The 16,778-nt window shown below is 45.2% G+C and overlaps 1 protein-coding gene across 3 annotated transcripts in view; it reads left to right on the forward strand.

Moving 5' to 3' along the window:
* Positions 1-11,258, forward strand: part of MAP2K6 (mitogen-activated protein kinase kinase 6) — a 52,565-nt gene extending 41,307 nt beyond the window's left edge. For all 3 annotated transcript variants that reach the window (XM_044296794.1, XM_044296796.1, XM_044296797.1), the window contains 5 exons: positions 800-927; positions 1,232-1,309; positions 5,664-5,803; positions 7,765-7,810; positions 8,801-11,258. In XM_044296794.1, coding sequence (XP_044152729.1) covers positions 800-927; positions 1,232-1,309; positions 5,664-5,803; positions 7,765-7,810; positions 8,801-8,878 — 470 coding nt within the window. In that variant the 3' untranslated portion in view covers positions 8,879-11,258. The remainder of the gene's footprint in view (positions 1-799; positions 928-1,231; positions 1,310-5,663; positions 5,804-7,764; positions 7,811-8,800) is intronic.
* Positions 11,259-16,778: the final 5,520 nt, after the last annotated feature.

Consider the following 16,778-nt stretch of genomic DNA (forward strand, 5'->3'; position numbering starts at 1 on the left):
GCAGCCATTTTTTATTTATTTTTCTATGGGTGGTATTGCACCAGCAAATGTGGCAAATGAATGTCGGGAAGGCAGCGTTCCTTCCCGTCAGCAGAGGCGACCGCTGCTATTACATGCAGAGATCTCCTCCACAGTATGAAGAGGAGATATCGCTCGTTCCCATACTGAATCGTTATTTGCCGGCAGCAGACCGTGGTTAGACAATACGACCTCCTGCCGGCAAATGATTTTTGAGCGTGCCTAAAAATTGCCATTGCCCAATAAACGATCGGGTAATCAGTATTACACTGCCAGATCATCACTAATGAGCACTCCTATGAACACTTTGTTAGCAATCATCTGGCCTACTGTAATTGTGGATTTATTCTGAGCATCTGTTTTAGATATTTTCTCAGGACTGCGTTTTTTTTATTTATTTTTTATTCTGGATGCAAACTTTCATTTGCATTTTTCTATTCACTGACAGCAAGTGCAGCAAGAAAGAAAGGCAAAGTATGTTAGAAAATTGTGCCTCTATGTGCACCACAAGTAGTGTTGTTAATGCTTGAAATTACAGCCCTGAAACCCATCTGTGCCATTCTCCTATGCCCCCATGACAACACTTCTTGGCCCTGTTCAGCCTGTGGATCCACACTAATGTGAATACTTCCATATATCCAATGCTACTCCAGACAGAACTTGAGGACTGATAGTGGTTTGGATTCACAAGCCGGAGCTCTGCCAGGAAGGGTTGTCATGAGAGAGGCGGTGTATAACTCTGCTCTTCTCTCATGTTACGGAATTTTTCTTCCCTTTGCAGACGTGAAGCCCTCCAATGTCCTCATCAACAAGCAGGGTCAGGTGAAGATGTGTGATTTCGGGATCAGCGGATACTTAGTCGACTCTGTAGCCAAAACCATGGATGCCGGATGCAAACCGTACATGGCTGTAAGTGCTGCCCTCACTGGTTCAGTACTGGGATTTCTTTCAGTCGGGCTGAGCTGTAGTACCAGGCACAGCCACACTGACATGGCAGCGCTGTTTCATGTTGCTCTTTCGGTCTGCCTAAGGGTATTTCTACAAGGGACGTCTAGCTCTCTGGTAGCTGTAGTGATAACCATATTGTCACCCAACTTTCCCAAAAGCAGATCAGCCCCGCTCTGGTTTTCTCACCTTGATAGAAGAGGGACTGATTATGCTGATTATTTGCATGGCCTCGTCTCATAAATACCCGTTCTCTCCCTTTGTACAGCCTGAAAGAATAAACCCGGAGCTGAATCAGAAAGGATACAGTGTCAAGTCTGACATTTGGAGCCTGGGGATTACTATGGTAAGAATGCTATTTACTTGAAACATCAGAATATGTCGGCAGCAGGGAGGGGCAGGAGGTTGTACATGGTAGATCATATTGTGGAGAGGGGGGAAAGCATCCAAGAAAGGTAGATCACACACGCTTTCGATAGTGAGGAAAACACAGACAAGACAGTTTGCAGGGGGAAGAATCTGTTGCTTTGCAGAAGTATAGAGAGAAGGAACGGCACTCGGAGCAGGGGAAATCGCACACTATTAGTTTCTATTTTCACAAGGAATGAAGCAGTGCTGATGAGAAATGGTGAAGCCAGCAGCATCCGGGACACACAGGTCCAGCATGTATTTACTGGGAGGGACACATCCTGATACTAGGAGCAGGTTGTAAACGGAATATTAATATTTAAAGGGGTTATCCAAGTATTGATAATGATGACCTATCCCGAGGATAGGTCATCATTATCACATCAGCTGGGGTCTGAGTCCCGACACCGTCACCCATCAGCAGTCTGAGGGAACCGCGCTCACTGGAGTTCTGGTGAGTGCAGCTGGCTCCCGCAGCTTTCCAAGCACTGCGCTGTACATTGTATAGTGGCTGTGATTGGTATTGCAGCCCAGCCCCATTCACTTCTATCGGGCTGAGCGGCAACTAGGCCATGTAACCAATGTATGGTGGCCTTAAAAGAGGCCATGGCGCTCACGGAAGACCAGCCTATTCTAACAGCTGGTCAGCGAGTGTTCCGGATGTCAGACCCCCCCGCCAATCTGATATTGATGACCTAACCTGGGGATAGGTCATTAATTTAAATAGCCAGATAAACCCTTTAAGATTGTAGCCTGAAACCTAGTGCAAGTTTTCTAGGGGTTAAATATTTGTCAGTCCGCTTTCCCGAAGACGCACCCCGTAGTCGGCATATGCTAGCAATATGCAAACCACCAGAATTGGGACCCCATAGCAGCTGCTCCATTTACAGGGATTAAGAAAATCTGATTAATAATGCAGGGGTGATGTCCTGAGCTCCTTGTCCCTTTCCTGCCCATGGCAGTTTTAGTTCAGCTTAATGAAAGGGACTTGCTGGCCGACATCCCAACATAATGGCTTAGAGGGAGGGGCGGGGTATATTAACCACTCCAAGCATTAGTAATCAGATTTTCTATAAAAAATACAGATAGTGGACCTCTTTAACCGCCTCCGGACCGCCTAACGCAGGATCGCGTTCCGGAGGCGGCATCGCTGCGCACAGTCACGCATATACGCGTCATCTCGCGAGACGCGAGATTTCCTGTGAACGCGCGCACACAGGCGCGCGCGTTCACAGGATCGGAAGGTAAGAGTGTGGATCTCCAGCCTGCCAGCGGCGATCGTTCGCTGGCAGGCTGGAGATGCGTGTTTTTTTTAACCCCTAACAGGTATATTAGACGCTGTTTTGATAACAGCGTCTAATATACCTGCTACCTGGTCCTCTGGTGGTCCCTTTTGTTTGGATCGACCACCAGAGGACACAGGCAGCTGTGTAAAGTAGCACCAAACTACACTACACTACACCCCCCCCCCCCTGTCACTTATTAACCCCTTATGAACCCCTGATCACCCCCTGTCATTGATCACCCCCCTGTCATTGATCACTCCCCTGTAAGGCTCCATTCAGACGTCCGTATGATTTTTACGGATACATGGATCGGATCCGCAAAACACATACGGACGTCTGAATGGAGCCTTACAGGGGGGTGATCAATGACAGGGGTGTGATCACCTCATGTACACTCCCTGATCACCCCCTGTCATTGATCACCCCCCCTGTAAGGCTCCATTCAGACGTCCGTATGTGTTTTGCGGATCCGATCCATGGATCCGTAAAAATCATCATACGGACGTCTGAATGAAGCCTTACAGGGGGGTGATCAATGACAGGGGGGTGATCAGGGAGTCTATATGGGTGATCACCCCCCCCTGTAAGGCTCCATTCAGAAATTTTTTGGGCCCAAGTTAGCGGAAATTGTTGTTTTTTTTTTTTTTTTTTTCTCTTACAAAGTCTCATATTCCACTAACTTGTGTCAAAAAATAAAATCTCCCATGAACTCACCATACCCCTCATGGAATCCAAATGCGTAACATTTTTTAGACATTTATATTCCAGACTTCTTCTCACGCTTTAGGGCCCCTAAATGCCAGGGCAGTATAAATACCCCACATGTGACCCCATTTCGGAAAGAAGACACCCCAAGGTATTCCGTGAGGGGCCTGGCGAGTTCCTAGAATTTTTTTTTTTTTGTCACAAGTTAGCGGAAAATTATGATTTTTTTTTTTTTTTCTTACAAAGTCTCATATTCCACTAACTTGTGACAAAAAAAATTCTAGGAACTCGCCATGCCCCTCACGGAATACATTGGGGTGTCTTCTTTCCAAAATGGGGTCACTTGTGGCGTAGTTATACTGTCCTGGCATTCTAGGGGCCCAAATGTGTGAGAAGTAGTTTGAAATCAAAATCTGTAAAAAATGGCCTGCGAAATCCGAAAGGTGCTCTTTGGAATATGTGCCCCTTTGCCCACCTAGGCTGCAAAAAAGTGTCACATCTGGTATCGCCGTACTCAGGAGAAGTTGGGCAATGTGTTTTGGGGTGTCATTTTGCATATACCCATGCTGGGTGAGAGAAATATCTCAGCAAAAGACAACTTTTCCCACTTTTTTTTTTTTTATACAAAGTTGGCATTTGACCAAGATATTTCTCTCACCCAGCATGGGTATATGTAAAATGACACCCCAAAACACATTGCCCAACTTCTCCTGAGTACGGCGATACCAGATGTGTGACACTTTTTTGCAGCCTAGCTGGGCAAAGGGGCACATATTCCAAAGTGCATCTTTCGGATTTCACCGGTCATTTTTTACACATTTTGATTTCAAACTACTTCGCACACATTTCGATTAATAACAAAAAAAGTAAAAATGTCAGCAGCAATGAAATACCACCAAATGAAAGCTCCATTAGTGAGAAGAAAAGGAGGTAAAATTCATTTGGGTGGTAAGTTGCATGACCGAGCGATAAACGGTGAAAGTAGTGTAGTGCAGAAGTGTAAAAAGTGGCCTGGTCATGAAGGGGAGTCTGTCACCACATTTGAGCATATTAGACAGATCCAATAGAGTTATATGTGCCACCGAGAAGTTTAACCCCGCCCTCCGTGTGCCTCTGCCCGTTTACTCTCCTCCTCTCTCCTTTTCCACTGCGCCCGCTACGAATTTGGCCGCGCAGCCGCAGTGGAAAAGGAGAGAGGAGGAGCGTAAAAGGGGCGGGCAGAGGCACACGGAGGGCGGGGTTATGAGCCGTTGGGGAGGTCCGGTCTTGGGCTCGGAAGATTGAGACGCCGCCCTGGGCACTTGAGAGGGCGCATTTACAGAATCTACAAAGTTCATTTTTGGCTGAAACAAGATTCCGGTATATGCAACAAAGGTACCGTTTTTAACTTCTGGGTGGCACATATAACGCTATTGGATCTGTCTAACCCTGGGTTCACACCTGAGCGTTTCTGAGACGAGCGTTTTACGCGCGTATTTGTCGCGCGTTTTTATGCGCGTTTTTGCAATAGTAAACGCGCGTTTGTGTGATTGACTGCAGTGTTGTCCAATGAGTCTATGGCCAAAACGCGCGACAAACGCCCAAAAAAAAAAGCTCAAGAACTTGTTTATGCGTCGGGCGTTTTACAGCGCGTTCAAACGCGCTGTAAAACGCTCAAGTGTGAGCCAGGGCCATAGGGAAGCATTGGTTTTCACGTGTTGAGCGTTTTACAGCGCGTTTGAACGCGCTGTAAAACGCTCAGGTGTGAACTTAGGGTAATATGCTCAAATGTGGTGACAGACTCCCTTTAAGGGTGTTTCAGCTAGGGGGGCTGAGGTGGTTAATAGGTGAGGGGCTGAGATGTGGGGACAGTGTTGGCCACGATTTGGCACAACTAGGGGACCCATGATCTAAACATACCATTGTTATTATGTTTTTCTGGTTGCACGTGATGCGGAGTAAGAGTATAGAGTGCAATAATTACCTTAGATGTATTCTCTGTTAGCATTTAGTATTTTTGCTTTAATGTACAAAAAATATTTCCCTCCTTCTTTGGTGCAGGAGGGTTTAGAAACCATTGCACATGCATTTCATTGCGTACAGCTTCTCACCACACGGTGGCAGCAGAGTCACGCGGTTGTCTGTTTTCCGGACGCGTTCAGCACTGCTATATCACGACCGCAGTCTATGTTGTGGAGTGTGATAATTTTACCTCCAGGTTTATTGTATGGTTTATATAGTTTCATAAGGCAACAGCTGCAAAAAAAGAAGTCACATAGCACTTCTCCTACCCATGACGTCCTCCTCCTGTCTCTTCTTTAGATTGAGCTCGCCATCCTGCGGTTTCCGTACGACTCCTGGGGGACTCCTTTCCAGCAGCTCAAACAGGTGGTGGAGGAACCATCTCCACAGTTGCCCGCGGGCAAGTTTTCAGCGGATTTTGTCGACTTTACCTCAAAGTGGTGAGTGATGATGGGAGTCGTTGCTCTCTTCTTATAAGAAGGTAGAGTAGATCCAAGATTTAGGACCTGTGATGTAATCAAAGGGGCCATTATAGGTACCCTCCACAAAGCCTTTAAAAAGGAGGTCTAAATGCTTTCAAAATAAATTATGCTTGTAGCGTTGCCCTCTAGTGGTCATGTGCAGCATTTTAGACTATCTCATGATATATGGGTTGTCCAAGATTAGAAACGGCGCCCCACCTGTTTACAGGTTGTGTTAGGTATTACAGCTCATCCTTGTTCCCTTTAGTAGAGCTGTGATACCACACACACACACAGCCTATGGTGGTGCTGTTTGTGGAAGAAAGCAGCCATGTTTTTTAATCGTGCATGGTCCCTTTAAAATGGTCAGGAGTCATATTCATAGAGGATGTCCCTCGCAGCCTGGGCCACGAAATGGGTCATTGAGCTACCATGATGGATCCTAGTGAGACCCCCCCCCCCAGACTGTATGCTGTCAGTCATATGGTCAGGGTTGCTATCGCTGCGCCACAGAGATGGTGGTTCCAAACTGAATGTGGCTTCAGAGCTGCTGTCTGGGGGGGCCAGCAAGCTAGCGTCCTCTTGACGACAGAGCTTGCACTTCCATTGCGTCCTCTTTCACACTACCGTATGGCTATTTCAGTGTTTTGCGGTCCGTTTTTCACGGATCCGTTGTTCAGTTTTTTTGTTTCCGTTCCATTTTTCTGTATGGCATATACAGTAATTACATAGAAAAAATTGGGCTGGGCATAACATTTTCAATAGATGGTTCCGCAAAAACGGAACGGATACGGAAGACATACGGATGCATTTTCGTATGTGTTTTTGTTGCGGACCCATTGACTCGAATGGAGCCACGGAACATGATTTGCGGGCAATAATAGGACATGTTCTATCTTTCAACGGAACGGAAATACGGAAACTGAATGCATACGGAGTACATTCAGTTTTTTTTTTTTTTTTTTTTTTTTTTTTGTGGAACCATTGAAATGAATGGTTCCGTATACGGAACGCAAAAAACGACCCGCAAAATGGAAAGAAAAAAAAACGGTAGTGTGAAAGAGGCCTGACTTTGAGAAAGGCCAGTCTGCAAATAGAAACCAGTACCGGTCCGTGTGTGTATGCTGAGCTTGGGGCAGGTGGCTGCCAGGAGCTCCTCCATCTACGGTTGTGAAAATCTGATTAATAAAGCATTAGTGATGTCTAGTGCCGTGTACCCATGTATTGCTTTCTTCTGCCAGTTCCTCCAGTCAGAGACAGAGCGATAGGGACTTGCTGTTTGACATCCCAACATGATCGCAGAGGGCAGGCTTTCCGAGCTTTATTATTCAGATTTTTTTTAAAATTTTATATAAAAAAATAAAGATAAAATAAAACATATATAGATGGCAGACCTCTTAATAGGTGAGGGGCCGAGATGTGGGTGCAGCATTGGCCGTGGTGTCGGCATGACTAGGGGACCCGTTATCTAAACATAGTAATATTAATAGTGCGGTTCCGTAAATGTGAGCAATGTGTTTACCACCAGGCAGGAGCAGGAAAAGTGTATCCGGCAGTTTCCCTTTAGATTTCAGGAATTCTATAGGCCTTGCTTTTCTTAGTGTGAGCGCTCCCGTTTTACTGGTTGTGTCTTGGCTATTGTCTGTCTGGAAAGTTTCCCTAAGATCACTGGGCCGGAAGCAATCGCAGGAAACCTCCTGACGAAGGATGGGTACCGAGGCTGCGCTGTGCCGGATGTGGCTCTGACACTGACCCCTGTTGCTGTCCAGCTGCTGATGTGTCCTGTCATTGGGGGGGGTGAAGACTTTTGCACTTGTTTCCGAGCACATTTTAAAGATTGCAAAACCCTCAAGCCCCCTTGTTTGTAGATGTGAGAAGAGGATTCTTTTTTTTTTTCCCCCCCCGATGCGAGTCTTATATACATTTTGTTCTGTTTGCAGCTTGAAGAAGAATTCGGAAGAGCGTCCACCCTACGCAGAGCTTATGGTAAATGTGGATGTCAACTAATTAGCCCTCTCCCTTCAGATCATGGTCTTAAGAACACGGGACTCCTTGTTTTCCTTGAAAGCATTAATGATGCATGGTCATTCCGTTTGAACTGAATGGGAGTTGTTGCACTTGTGGGTTCTCATTGCACTTAAAGGGGTTTACCCATGTGAAAATGTATGGCACACCAATAGGATATGGCTCGAAAGGACTGATGATGCATGGTCATTCCGTTTGAACTGAATGGGAGTTGTTGCACTTGTGGGTTCTCGTTGCACTTAAAGGGGTTTACCCATGTGAAAATTTATAGCACACCAATAGGATATGCCATAAATGTCTAATAGGCACGGGCCACACCCCTGGGATCCACTCATATCTCAAGAATCGGGCCCTGCCTTGAATGGAGAGCAAGCAGCGCATGCGCAGCTTTCTCCAATTACTGCTATGGGGCTTCTGAAAATAACCCACTATTGGCTCACCTATTTTTGGTTATTGTTAGGGAGGTCGCACATGCACAGTGTCCACTGCATTCACTGCTAAGCAAGCTTGGCTGTCTTCAGAAGTCCTATAGCTGTGAATGGAAAGGACGCTGCGCAGGCGCTTAATGCTCTACATAAATGTCGGGGGCATTATGTGTCTACAGCTCCTATGCAGAACAGTGTGTCTTCATAGTTAGAGTACAGCCCCTGCTGTGACGGTCCCTCCAATTTCAGGCCGATTTTGCAGTCTGTTGCCAGGGAGACACCTGAATCTGCATGGGACCTGTTCACACAAATCAGTAGGTTCCATTGATCTCTAACAGGGTATGTCTGCACTGATTGGAAAGTGCTATAGGGGTCAGATTTGATTAAGAAGGAAAATGGTAAGTTTATACTTTACTTTTCCAGGAGGGATAACAGAGGAACAGCACAACACAGATTTCTAAGAATAGATGTTTTATGTACTATATTATATTTACGTTTTTAATATTTTCCTCTTTCTCCCCCGCAGCAACACCCGTTCTTTACTCTGCACGCATCCATGAACACTGATGTGGCGTCCTTCGTGAAAATGATTCTGGGAGACTAATCGGACGCGAGCGACCCCCTCCCCCTCCCCCCCCTCTCATCCTACGCACGGACTTCTCTTCCTACAGGACATGGGGCAGCTGAATGTGGCTGCTTAAATAACCCATAGAAACGCATCACGGGACTGGGATTACTGGACTCCATATTGTTTCTGTTGGCCTTTTACATGCAAACGTCTAACCCCCGCGCTGCCACTGCCCCCTACTGGTAGTGCAGGAGTTTCACCGATGCGTCTTACCGGAGTGGGATAAAAAAAAATATATATTTTCTTTTGCCCATTTGCTGCCGTATGGGTTTATAGAAATTTAGGTTTTTGGTTTTAGGTGCTACTAGATTTTTTTTTTTTTTTTTTTTGTCCCCTTTTTTTATTTTTTTGAAAAATATTTATGTTCTATATTCTGATTTCAGTCTGTGTTTGAGAGGAAGAGTGCGTGATCTGGGTAAAGTACGGTGGCAAATATTTATAGGGTTTTGCTGGTGAAGGGGTGAATTTTTTTTTTTTGTTTAAGTTTTAATATTTAAATATATTTTTTTTTTTTTCGCCCCCACATTTATTTTTTAAGCGATTCTGGAGTGACTGTGTGAATAGCGTCCTCCTCCTATTATTCCTTTTTTTTTTTTTTTTTTTTTTTATCTAATGTTTTTCGTTTTAAAGCCAAGTAGTTAGATTGACATGATGATGATTTTGTGCCGGCCGAGCCGCGGCGAGAGGGGTCACTGCTGACCAAGACTACGTGGTCTCCATAAGGGTCGGGTACTAAAAAATACACTAGAATAATGCCGTCTGAGGTCATCAGAAACCTAGTTAATGGAGGACAGTCTTGGGATATAATTTAAAGATGAATTTTTGCCTATAAATATATATATATATATATATATATACTACTTCAGAGGAAAATCTGTCCCGTGGAATCATATTGGGGCAGGTTTATTTTTTTGTATGGGCATATGACTGGTACTAAAGACCTAACCAATTACCCTCTCCTACATGCGAACGGTTTCCGGTTTCGCTGGGGCAATCCCAGGAATGCGGACGACGGATAGGGAAGAGTTTGTGTAAATCCTGCCCAAAAATGGGTGGCCCCGGTCAGGGCAGGGGGCAGGACTTTAAACGTCCCAATTCAAATGTTGGCAAGTGTGCCCTCTGTACAACGTACTCCTCAGGATCTATAGAAGTGGCCCATGTGTCACCGAAAGAGCCCTCCTGCCGACAGAGGGGCTTGCAATGCATTGGGGTCGCCATGAAGGGTGAGTTCGGGAAAATCGGTTGCAAAAATTTCGGAGAACAGCCACCACCACTGAACGGGGTTTGTAAAAACCCAACGTGCTTACCCGTTTCAGTCTCCGAGATTTCTGCAACAAATCTGCCGTGTGAGACTATATCCTAGTAGCCACGTTTTTGAAAAAAAAAAAAAAAAAAATTTTTCATTTTTTTATTCTATGGTTCCTAATAAAAGCCAATAAAGGTGTGTGTTTTTTTTTTTGTTTTTTTTTGTTATTTGCCCTTTTTATTAAAGTAGACCCATCGCCTTCGCTGACATGTAGGACCCATCCCCTTTCCTGACGTGTCTGTTGTAGCACCTGCTTGCATCCAGCCTGTAATAATAATTGTGGAGCCTCTGTTCTTATGACTCTCTGTTGTTCCATTGCTTGATTATTCCTACTAGAAGTTAGGAAAGAACTGCCAACAGTGAAGGTCCTGCTGGGCGTTACTAGTTGGAGGTGCGTTCCTGCATAGTCTGAAGCCATCCAATCAGTACTGCTCGTGTCAGACTGTACGGGGACAGCCCCCTATCTGGACCTTCATTGCAAACTGCTGGCAATTTTTTCATAACTTCTAGAAGGAATAATGGAGGAATGGCCCATCACAGAGTCCTAAGAATAAATGCTCCCGGATTTTTATTACATGTGGGGGGGTCGACAGACATGTCGGGAGAGGCAACGGCTTACAGTACATTAGCAGGTGTCTTGTCTTTCTCTACAGGATAAATGCCATGTGCTGAAGTGAGACAAACCCTTCGAAGTTACAATTATTGTATTATTTTTTTTCCTCTGCTCTACCCATTTCCAATATTCTGTCAATTGTAATTTTTTTGGGCTACCCCCCCTCCAACCTTCTCCATTTGAGCGCTGTACAATGCATTGCAAGGGGTAACCGGGGGGGTCATGGTATCCATGACATCTAGTAATGTTTTCGATTACTGAAGGGCTTGTTTCGTTGGGCCATGTTCTATGGGGGCTTCTAATGGTGAATACTGCAGGGTTGTGTCATGTCGGGGGGAAAAAAAACCCACAATATACACAACAGGAAATAATGACCTTTTATTTCCAATCCAATGAAATGTCTTGCATATCAATTATATTTTTTAATGTCAAACCGAGTCAGTGTTTGCGCATTTTTTATTTGTATGTGGATTGTTATTATTTTTTGGGGATCTTGTAGGATTACATTTTATTTTTATTTTTTTATTTTTTTGTGCCTGGATTCCTGGGATACAGCACTCGCTGGAGCATGCCAGTGGGAAGAACGGAATAAACTACTGCGGGATCAAAGGACTGGGCATGTTGAATTCCGACATGCTCAATCCTTTTTTTTTTTTTACCGTAACATCTGCCATTAGGGGGAGCGTCGATGTCCATTAGGTGGGTGACTCGTTCTGCCAAAGTCAAATCTTTAAAAGGTTCCCATCTGAACAATGATGGCATGTCCGATAGGTGCAGGTCCCACTTATATATCCCCCATCTCGTGGCTGCTGTCTCTGTGTGGGAGCTTTTAAAATAGCCAAGTATAACCCATTAAAGGGATTATTTTTATTTATGACCGACCAGTATCTGATCGGAGGGGGACCCCCACTGGTTAGCTGTTTGATAAGGCACCGGTGCTTGCAGCATCACCGCGGCCTTCTCTCTGCTCGCCAGGCACGGCGCCGTACATAGTATAGTGGCTGTGCTTGGTATTGCAGCTCAGTCCCATTCTCCGGCCTTCTCTTAGCTTTCCCTTTCATCAGTGACATGGCCTAGGCACAGCTCAGCCCCACGATACCAAGCATGGCCACTATGCAATGTATGGCGCTGCGCTTAGTGAGCAGAGAGAGGGCCGCCGTGCCTTCTCAAACAGCTTATTGGCGGTGGTCCCGGATGATCAAATACTGATGACCTATCCAAACTAGTAAATCCTCTGAAAAGCCTTTTAAGAGCTATCTCTGTACTCTTACACACGAATGTATTTTCATTCCGTTTCCATTCTGTTTTTTTTACAGACCGTATACGGAACCATTCATTTCAATGGGTCTGCAAAAAAACAGAGCATTTTGTTTCCGTATTTCTGTTCCGCAAAGAGAACGTGTCCTATTATTGTCCGCATTACGGACAAGTATAGGACTGTTCTATTAGGGCCAGCTGTTCCGTTCCCCAAAATACGGAATGCACACGGATGTCATCCCTCTTTTTTGCGGTCTGCAAAATACATACGGTCGTGTGCAAGAGGCCTTATTAAGAGAAGACTGTCACTGACGCCTAAATTGAGCAGGATAGAAATGAATAAGAAAACAAGTTACCTTGAATTGTTTCCTATAGAACTATATCCGTCCGCTCAGCTCCTCCTGCTCTGCCCACAGACCGTGCTGCTTGTTCAGTGTGACAGGTTCCCTTTTAATGTGTAAAGCATTTACATTCACAACTATGGAGCAGGGGTGGCCAGATCTCTCCCTCTTGAGAACCAGAGTAATATCCAGCTGCCATTCAGGAGCCCAAAGTATAGAAGTCAACATCTAACCCCTGTTCCACCAAAACCAACTGTGGTTATAACCTCAAGACCAACTTCTTTCTCCTCCTAAATACCCAGAGCTCTCAACACTAAGGCTAGGTCAGCCATCCTCAAACTGCAGCAAAACTACAACTCCCAGCATGCCCGAACAGCCTACAGCAGGGCATTATGAGAGTTGTAGTTTTACAACAGCTGGAGGGCCGCAGTTTGAGGATGCCTGGGCTAGGTCTACACAACGACATTTGTCGAGTGACTTTCGAAATGAATTTTTCTGTGACTGTTGCGCCGCAGCATGTTGCAGTGCAACACCATAGTCTATCATTATAAAAATTGTCGCGCAACATCAATGTCGTGCGACACATGTCGCAGTGTAGTTGTGCCCTATGTATGTCGCGCGATAAATGTCGTTGTGTAGACCTAGCCTAAGGCCCCTTTCACACAAGGTGCAATGCGTGATGTGAACACAGCGCGCGCACACACTGAATCCTGACCCATTCATTTCAATGGGTCTGTGTACATTTTCTTTCACGCATTAGTTCTGCGTTAGATGTTTTTCATCCTTCAGTTTTTTTTTATCACACACGTGCAAAACGCATCAAAACGCATTGCACTCGCGCGGAAAAAAACTGAACGCAATTGCAGACAAAACTGACGGAACTTGCGTGCAAAATGGTGCGAATTTCACTGAACGCATCCGGACCTAATCTGTCATGCTCGTGTGAAAGAGGCCTAAGGACTGCTCTGATGTGACGAATAGTTGTACATTGGTGCCATTATTGTACTCCTAGCCAAATACTGGTGGCATCAAAGTAATATCAACACAGAATTGGCATAGTGCCGATCATACAGAATTACCTATTTTGTGACGGCCACCTATCCGTACTCGTAAAGTAGCTAAAAAGTGTTCTCTGCATTGGATAATCCCTGCTGTATCTGAAAAGTCTCTTTCCAATGAGTGTTCTCTTTCCCTGCAGTGCCACCAAAGGTGAAATGAAGTATTACACAATGTCCATTCACATCAATGGGTTGTCTGTGTGATGCAGGACAGGACAGGTCCAGCAGAGCGAGAGACGCTTTTTTGTAACTGCTCTCCACTCTGGTCAAGAGATGATTAATTTTTCTACTAGGGTGCATGGGAATTGTTTTTCTAAACTTGACATAGCCTATTCCAGAGCATTAGAAAATGAAATGCAACAGCCGAAGCATTGTGCAAGCCTCAGTGCTCTTACTCTTCCAAGAAGACCATACAGATGAGCAGCAAGCCGACAGCCATGTCTTCGTTGGACAATTTCTGTCATAGATCGGCACTAGAGAAGACAAGTCGAGCTGTAAATATGACAGAGTTGCTGTTTGGAATCCAGGACTCACCTGGACTGATGGTTTGGGTAGTTGGTACCACGTGAGAGCCTCATTTAGATCTCATGTGTCATGGTGGCCACGCTGCTGCTGTACCACCTTTGATGGAGGAAACGTCAAGTCACAAAAATCACGAGTGTGGTCTGGCAAGCTGGAAGCCAAGCAATATTGAAAATAAATGGGCCTCACAAGGTCCCTGAGATCAGTTCTTAGTAGGTGAATGTTCTATGGAGTATAACCCAAAGTAATGTTTCTAAAGGCAGCCCGATGATTTTCTGAAAGCAAGTGTTTTATTGGTAGCCACCAGGGGCCAACTGGGAACTTAAAGTGGCCCTGGAAAAAACTAAGTGTCCCTATTTTGTAGTGGGACCCAAATTGGCTGAAGGCAGGGTCAGCAATGCCATAGTGCAGCACATTATACCACCCCAGAAGAGCCTAATACCATAGTGCAACACAAAATACTGTCCCAGCAGCACAAAATACCTCCCCAAAAAACGACCCTCTGTGGTGGCCAGGGACAGCTTCCACGTTCTGTCCTGCTCCAGTTGCCTTAGGATGATAATACAGTTAAGTTCAAGTCAGGAAGAGAGCGTCAGATCATAAGGAGTTCCAGGTGGCACCATGGGCATCGGCCCACCGGGAAGTTTCCCTGTGGTGTCTATGGCCAGTCTAATCCCTGGTGGCCACTGACTTCAATTTGTTTTTTCTTTCGTAAGTTCTAATATAAAGTATATAAAATAAATGCTCATTAATAAAGACAAGGTGGCATAAATCGGTATAGTTCCACAGATCAAACTGAAGAACGGTCTTACCACATTTCTCTTGGTAATTTGAGAAAGGGGAGGAAAGGTTATCGAGGGGGGGGGGGGGCAGCCAAAGGGCCATGAGCTGAAGGGAAATTGACATGGCGGGGGTGGGGGGGGGGGGCGGTGCTGTTTCAGTTTTTGCCTCAGGCAGCAGGAAGGCTAGGTGCACCGCTCTTTGGCCTGGACTGATATCCCCGTCCAGTTAGTCGATGCTTTCACCCCAACCAGTGTGATCCCTCTGGACTGTCCCCAAGCATTTATTAGGATACCCCTGGAATGTTCTTTTTAGATACCCTCTTGTACGTACTACCACTTGATGCTGAGCTGGTAACATCTGCAATAGGGTGTATGTAGGGTATCCTAGTGAGCGGTTTGGGATAGTCCAGAGCAGGGAACCTACGGCCCTCCAGCTGTTGTAAAACTACAACTCCCACCATACCCTGCTGTAGGCTGATAGCTGCAGACTGTCCGGGCATGCCGGGAGTTGTAGTTTTGCAACAGCTGGAGGGCCACAGGTTGGTCATTCCTTGTCCAGAGGGATTGCCCCTATCGGGGCGGGTGCTCCAACTAACTGGACAGGGAGATCATTCCAGGCCAAGTAGGGGCACAATAGGGACAGTGATCCAGCTCTGCCTGAACCCACCCTCCTGGTAACCTTTCTGCCCCTCTTCCTTATATTACCAATGTGATAAGACTGTTCTTTATTTTAAATACTTTTAATATAAAACCTAGTTTTTAATAAAGGTACTTCTTATAGGCCTCCTGCCTAGTTAGTATACATTGAATACTGGGTACTTGTTGCTGTACTGATTGTAGCCACGAGTCATGGTGGATGTGTTGTCCTTTCGTAAGTCCTCTCTAAAAGTTCAATTTTTTTTTGATTATTGCATATTTCCGGACTATCCGGAACATCTTACTGTTTTATCAGTGATTTTATCGGAAAACTGATAATACATCTGGACGCGTAACTTACGATGGGATCCAATCATTCTGTGTATTTATAGAAGCCGTTCTGACTCGTCTGTGAGTAAGTGGAGCGCCCCCTTTTCTGGCACTTTTCTGAGTTTCCGCTCTGTTCAAAAATGTGTTTGTTACCTTTTTACAAGAGTGAGCAACCAGAAATGTCAGCGACCACTCTGTCCAGAGAAAATAAACACGTGTTTGCACATTTCTCGCTGATGACTACAAAGACTTCTTTAAATGAGTAAATATTTATTTTTCTAGTCTGGATTTCGGTTTTCTGGTCAGACGTCTGCAGTTTATCAGGATCTTTTGGCAATGGTTTGGCTTTTGATATCTTTGTTCCTGGTTTGCCAAATAAACCGCTGCTAACCTGTTTTCTGTAAAGCATGCAGGTTGTCGTTACCAAGAATTCACTAAAAAGAAAATCTACCTGAAATACCTAATTCTTATATTGTTTTAAGGGGTTCTCCAAAAATACTACATTTTTCCCACTTACTTTTCCTCAATTGCAATTTTGTCCTTTTATGCTGATTTCACTAGGCCGCTGTAGTCTATGGCTACATTCATGTCAGATCATCGGGAGACACCGGTAGATACACATGGCAAATCATTGGAAGGTATCGTTAGTCTGAGGCTAACATCATGTCGGATAATGGGAAGACAGTAGTAGTGTAAGGCCAACTTCACATGTCATAGTCTAAGGCTAACCTCATGTCGGATCATCGGATGGCACTGGTAGTCTAAGGCTAACCTCATGTCAGATCATCGGATGGCACTGGTAGTCTAAGACTAACCACATGTCAGATCATCGGATGGCACTGGTAGTCTAAGGCTAACCACATGTCAGATCATCAGAAGGCACTGGTAGTCTAAGGCTAACCACATGTCAGATCATCGGAAGGCACTGGTAGTCTAAGGCTAAGTTCACTTGTCAGATCATTGGAAGGTATCGGTGATATGAGGCTCACATCACGTCAGATCTTCGGAAAACAGTAGTAGTTTAAGGCCAA

Source organism: Bufo gargarizans, chromosome 6 (genome assembly GCF_014858855.1).
Source record: "Bufo gargarizans isolate SCDJY-AF-19 chromosome 6, ASM1485885v1, whole genome shotgun sequence".
Classification (NCBI taxonomy): Eukaryota; Metazoa; Chordata; class Amphibia; order Anura; family Bufonidae; genus Bufo; species Bufo gargarizans.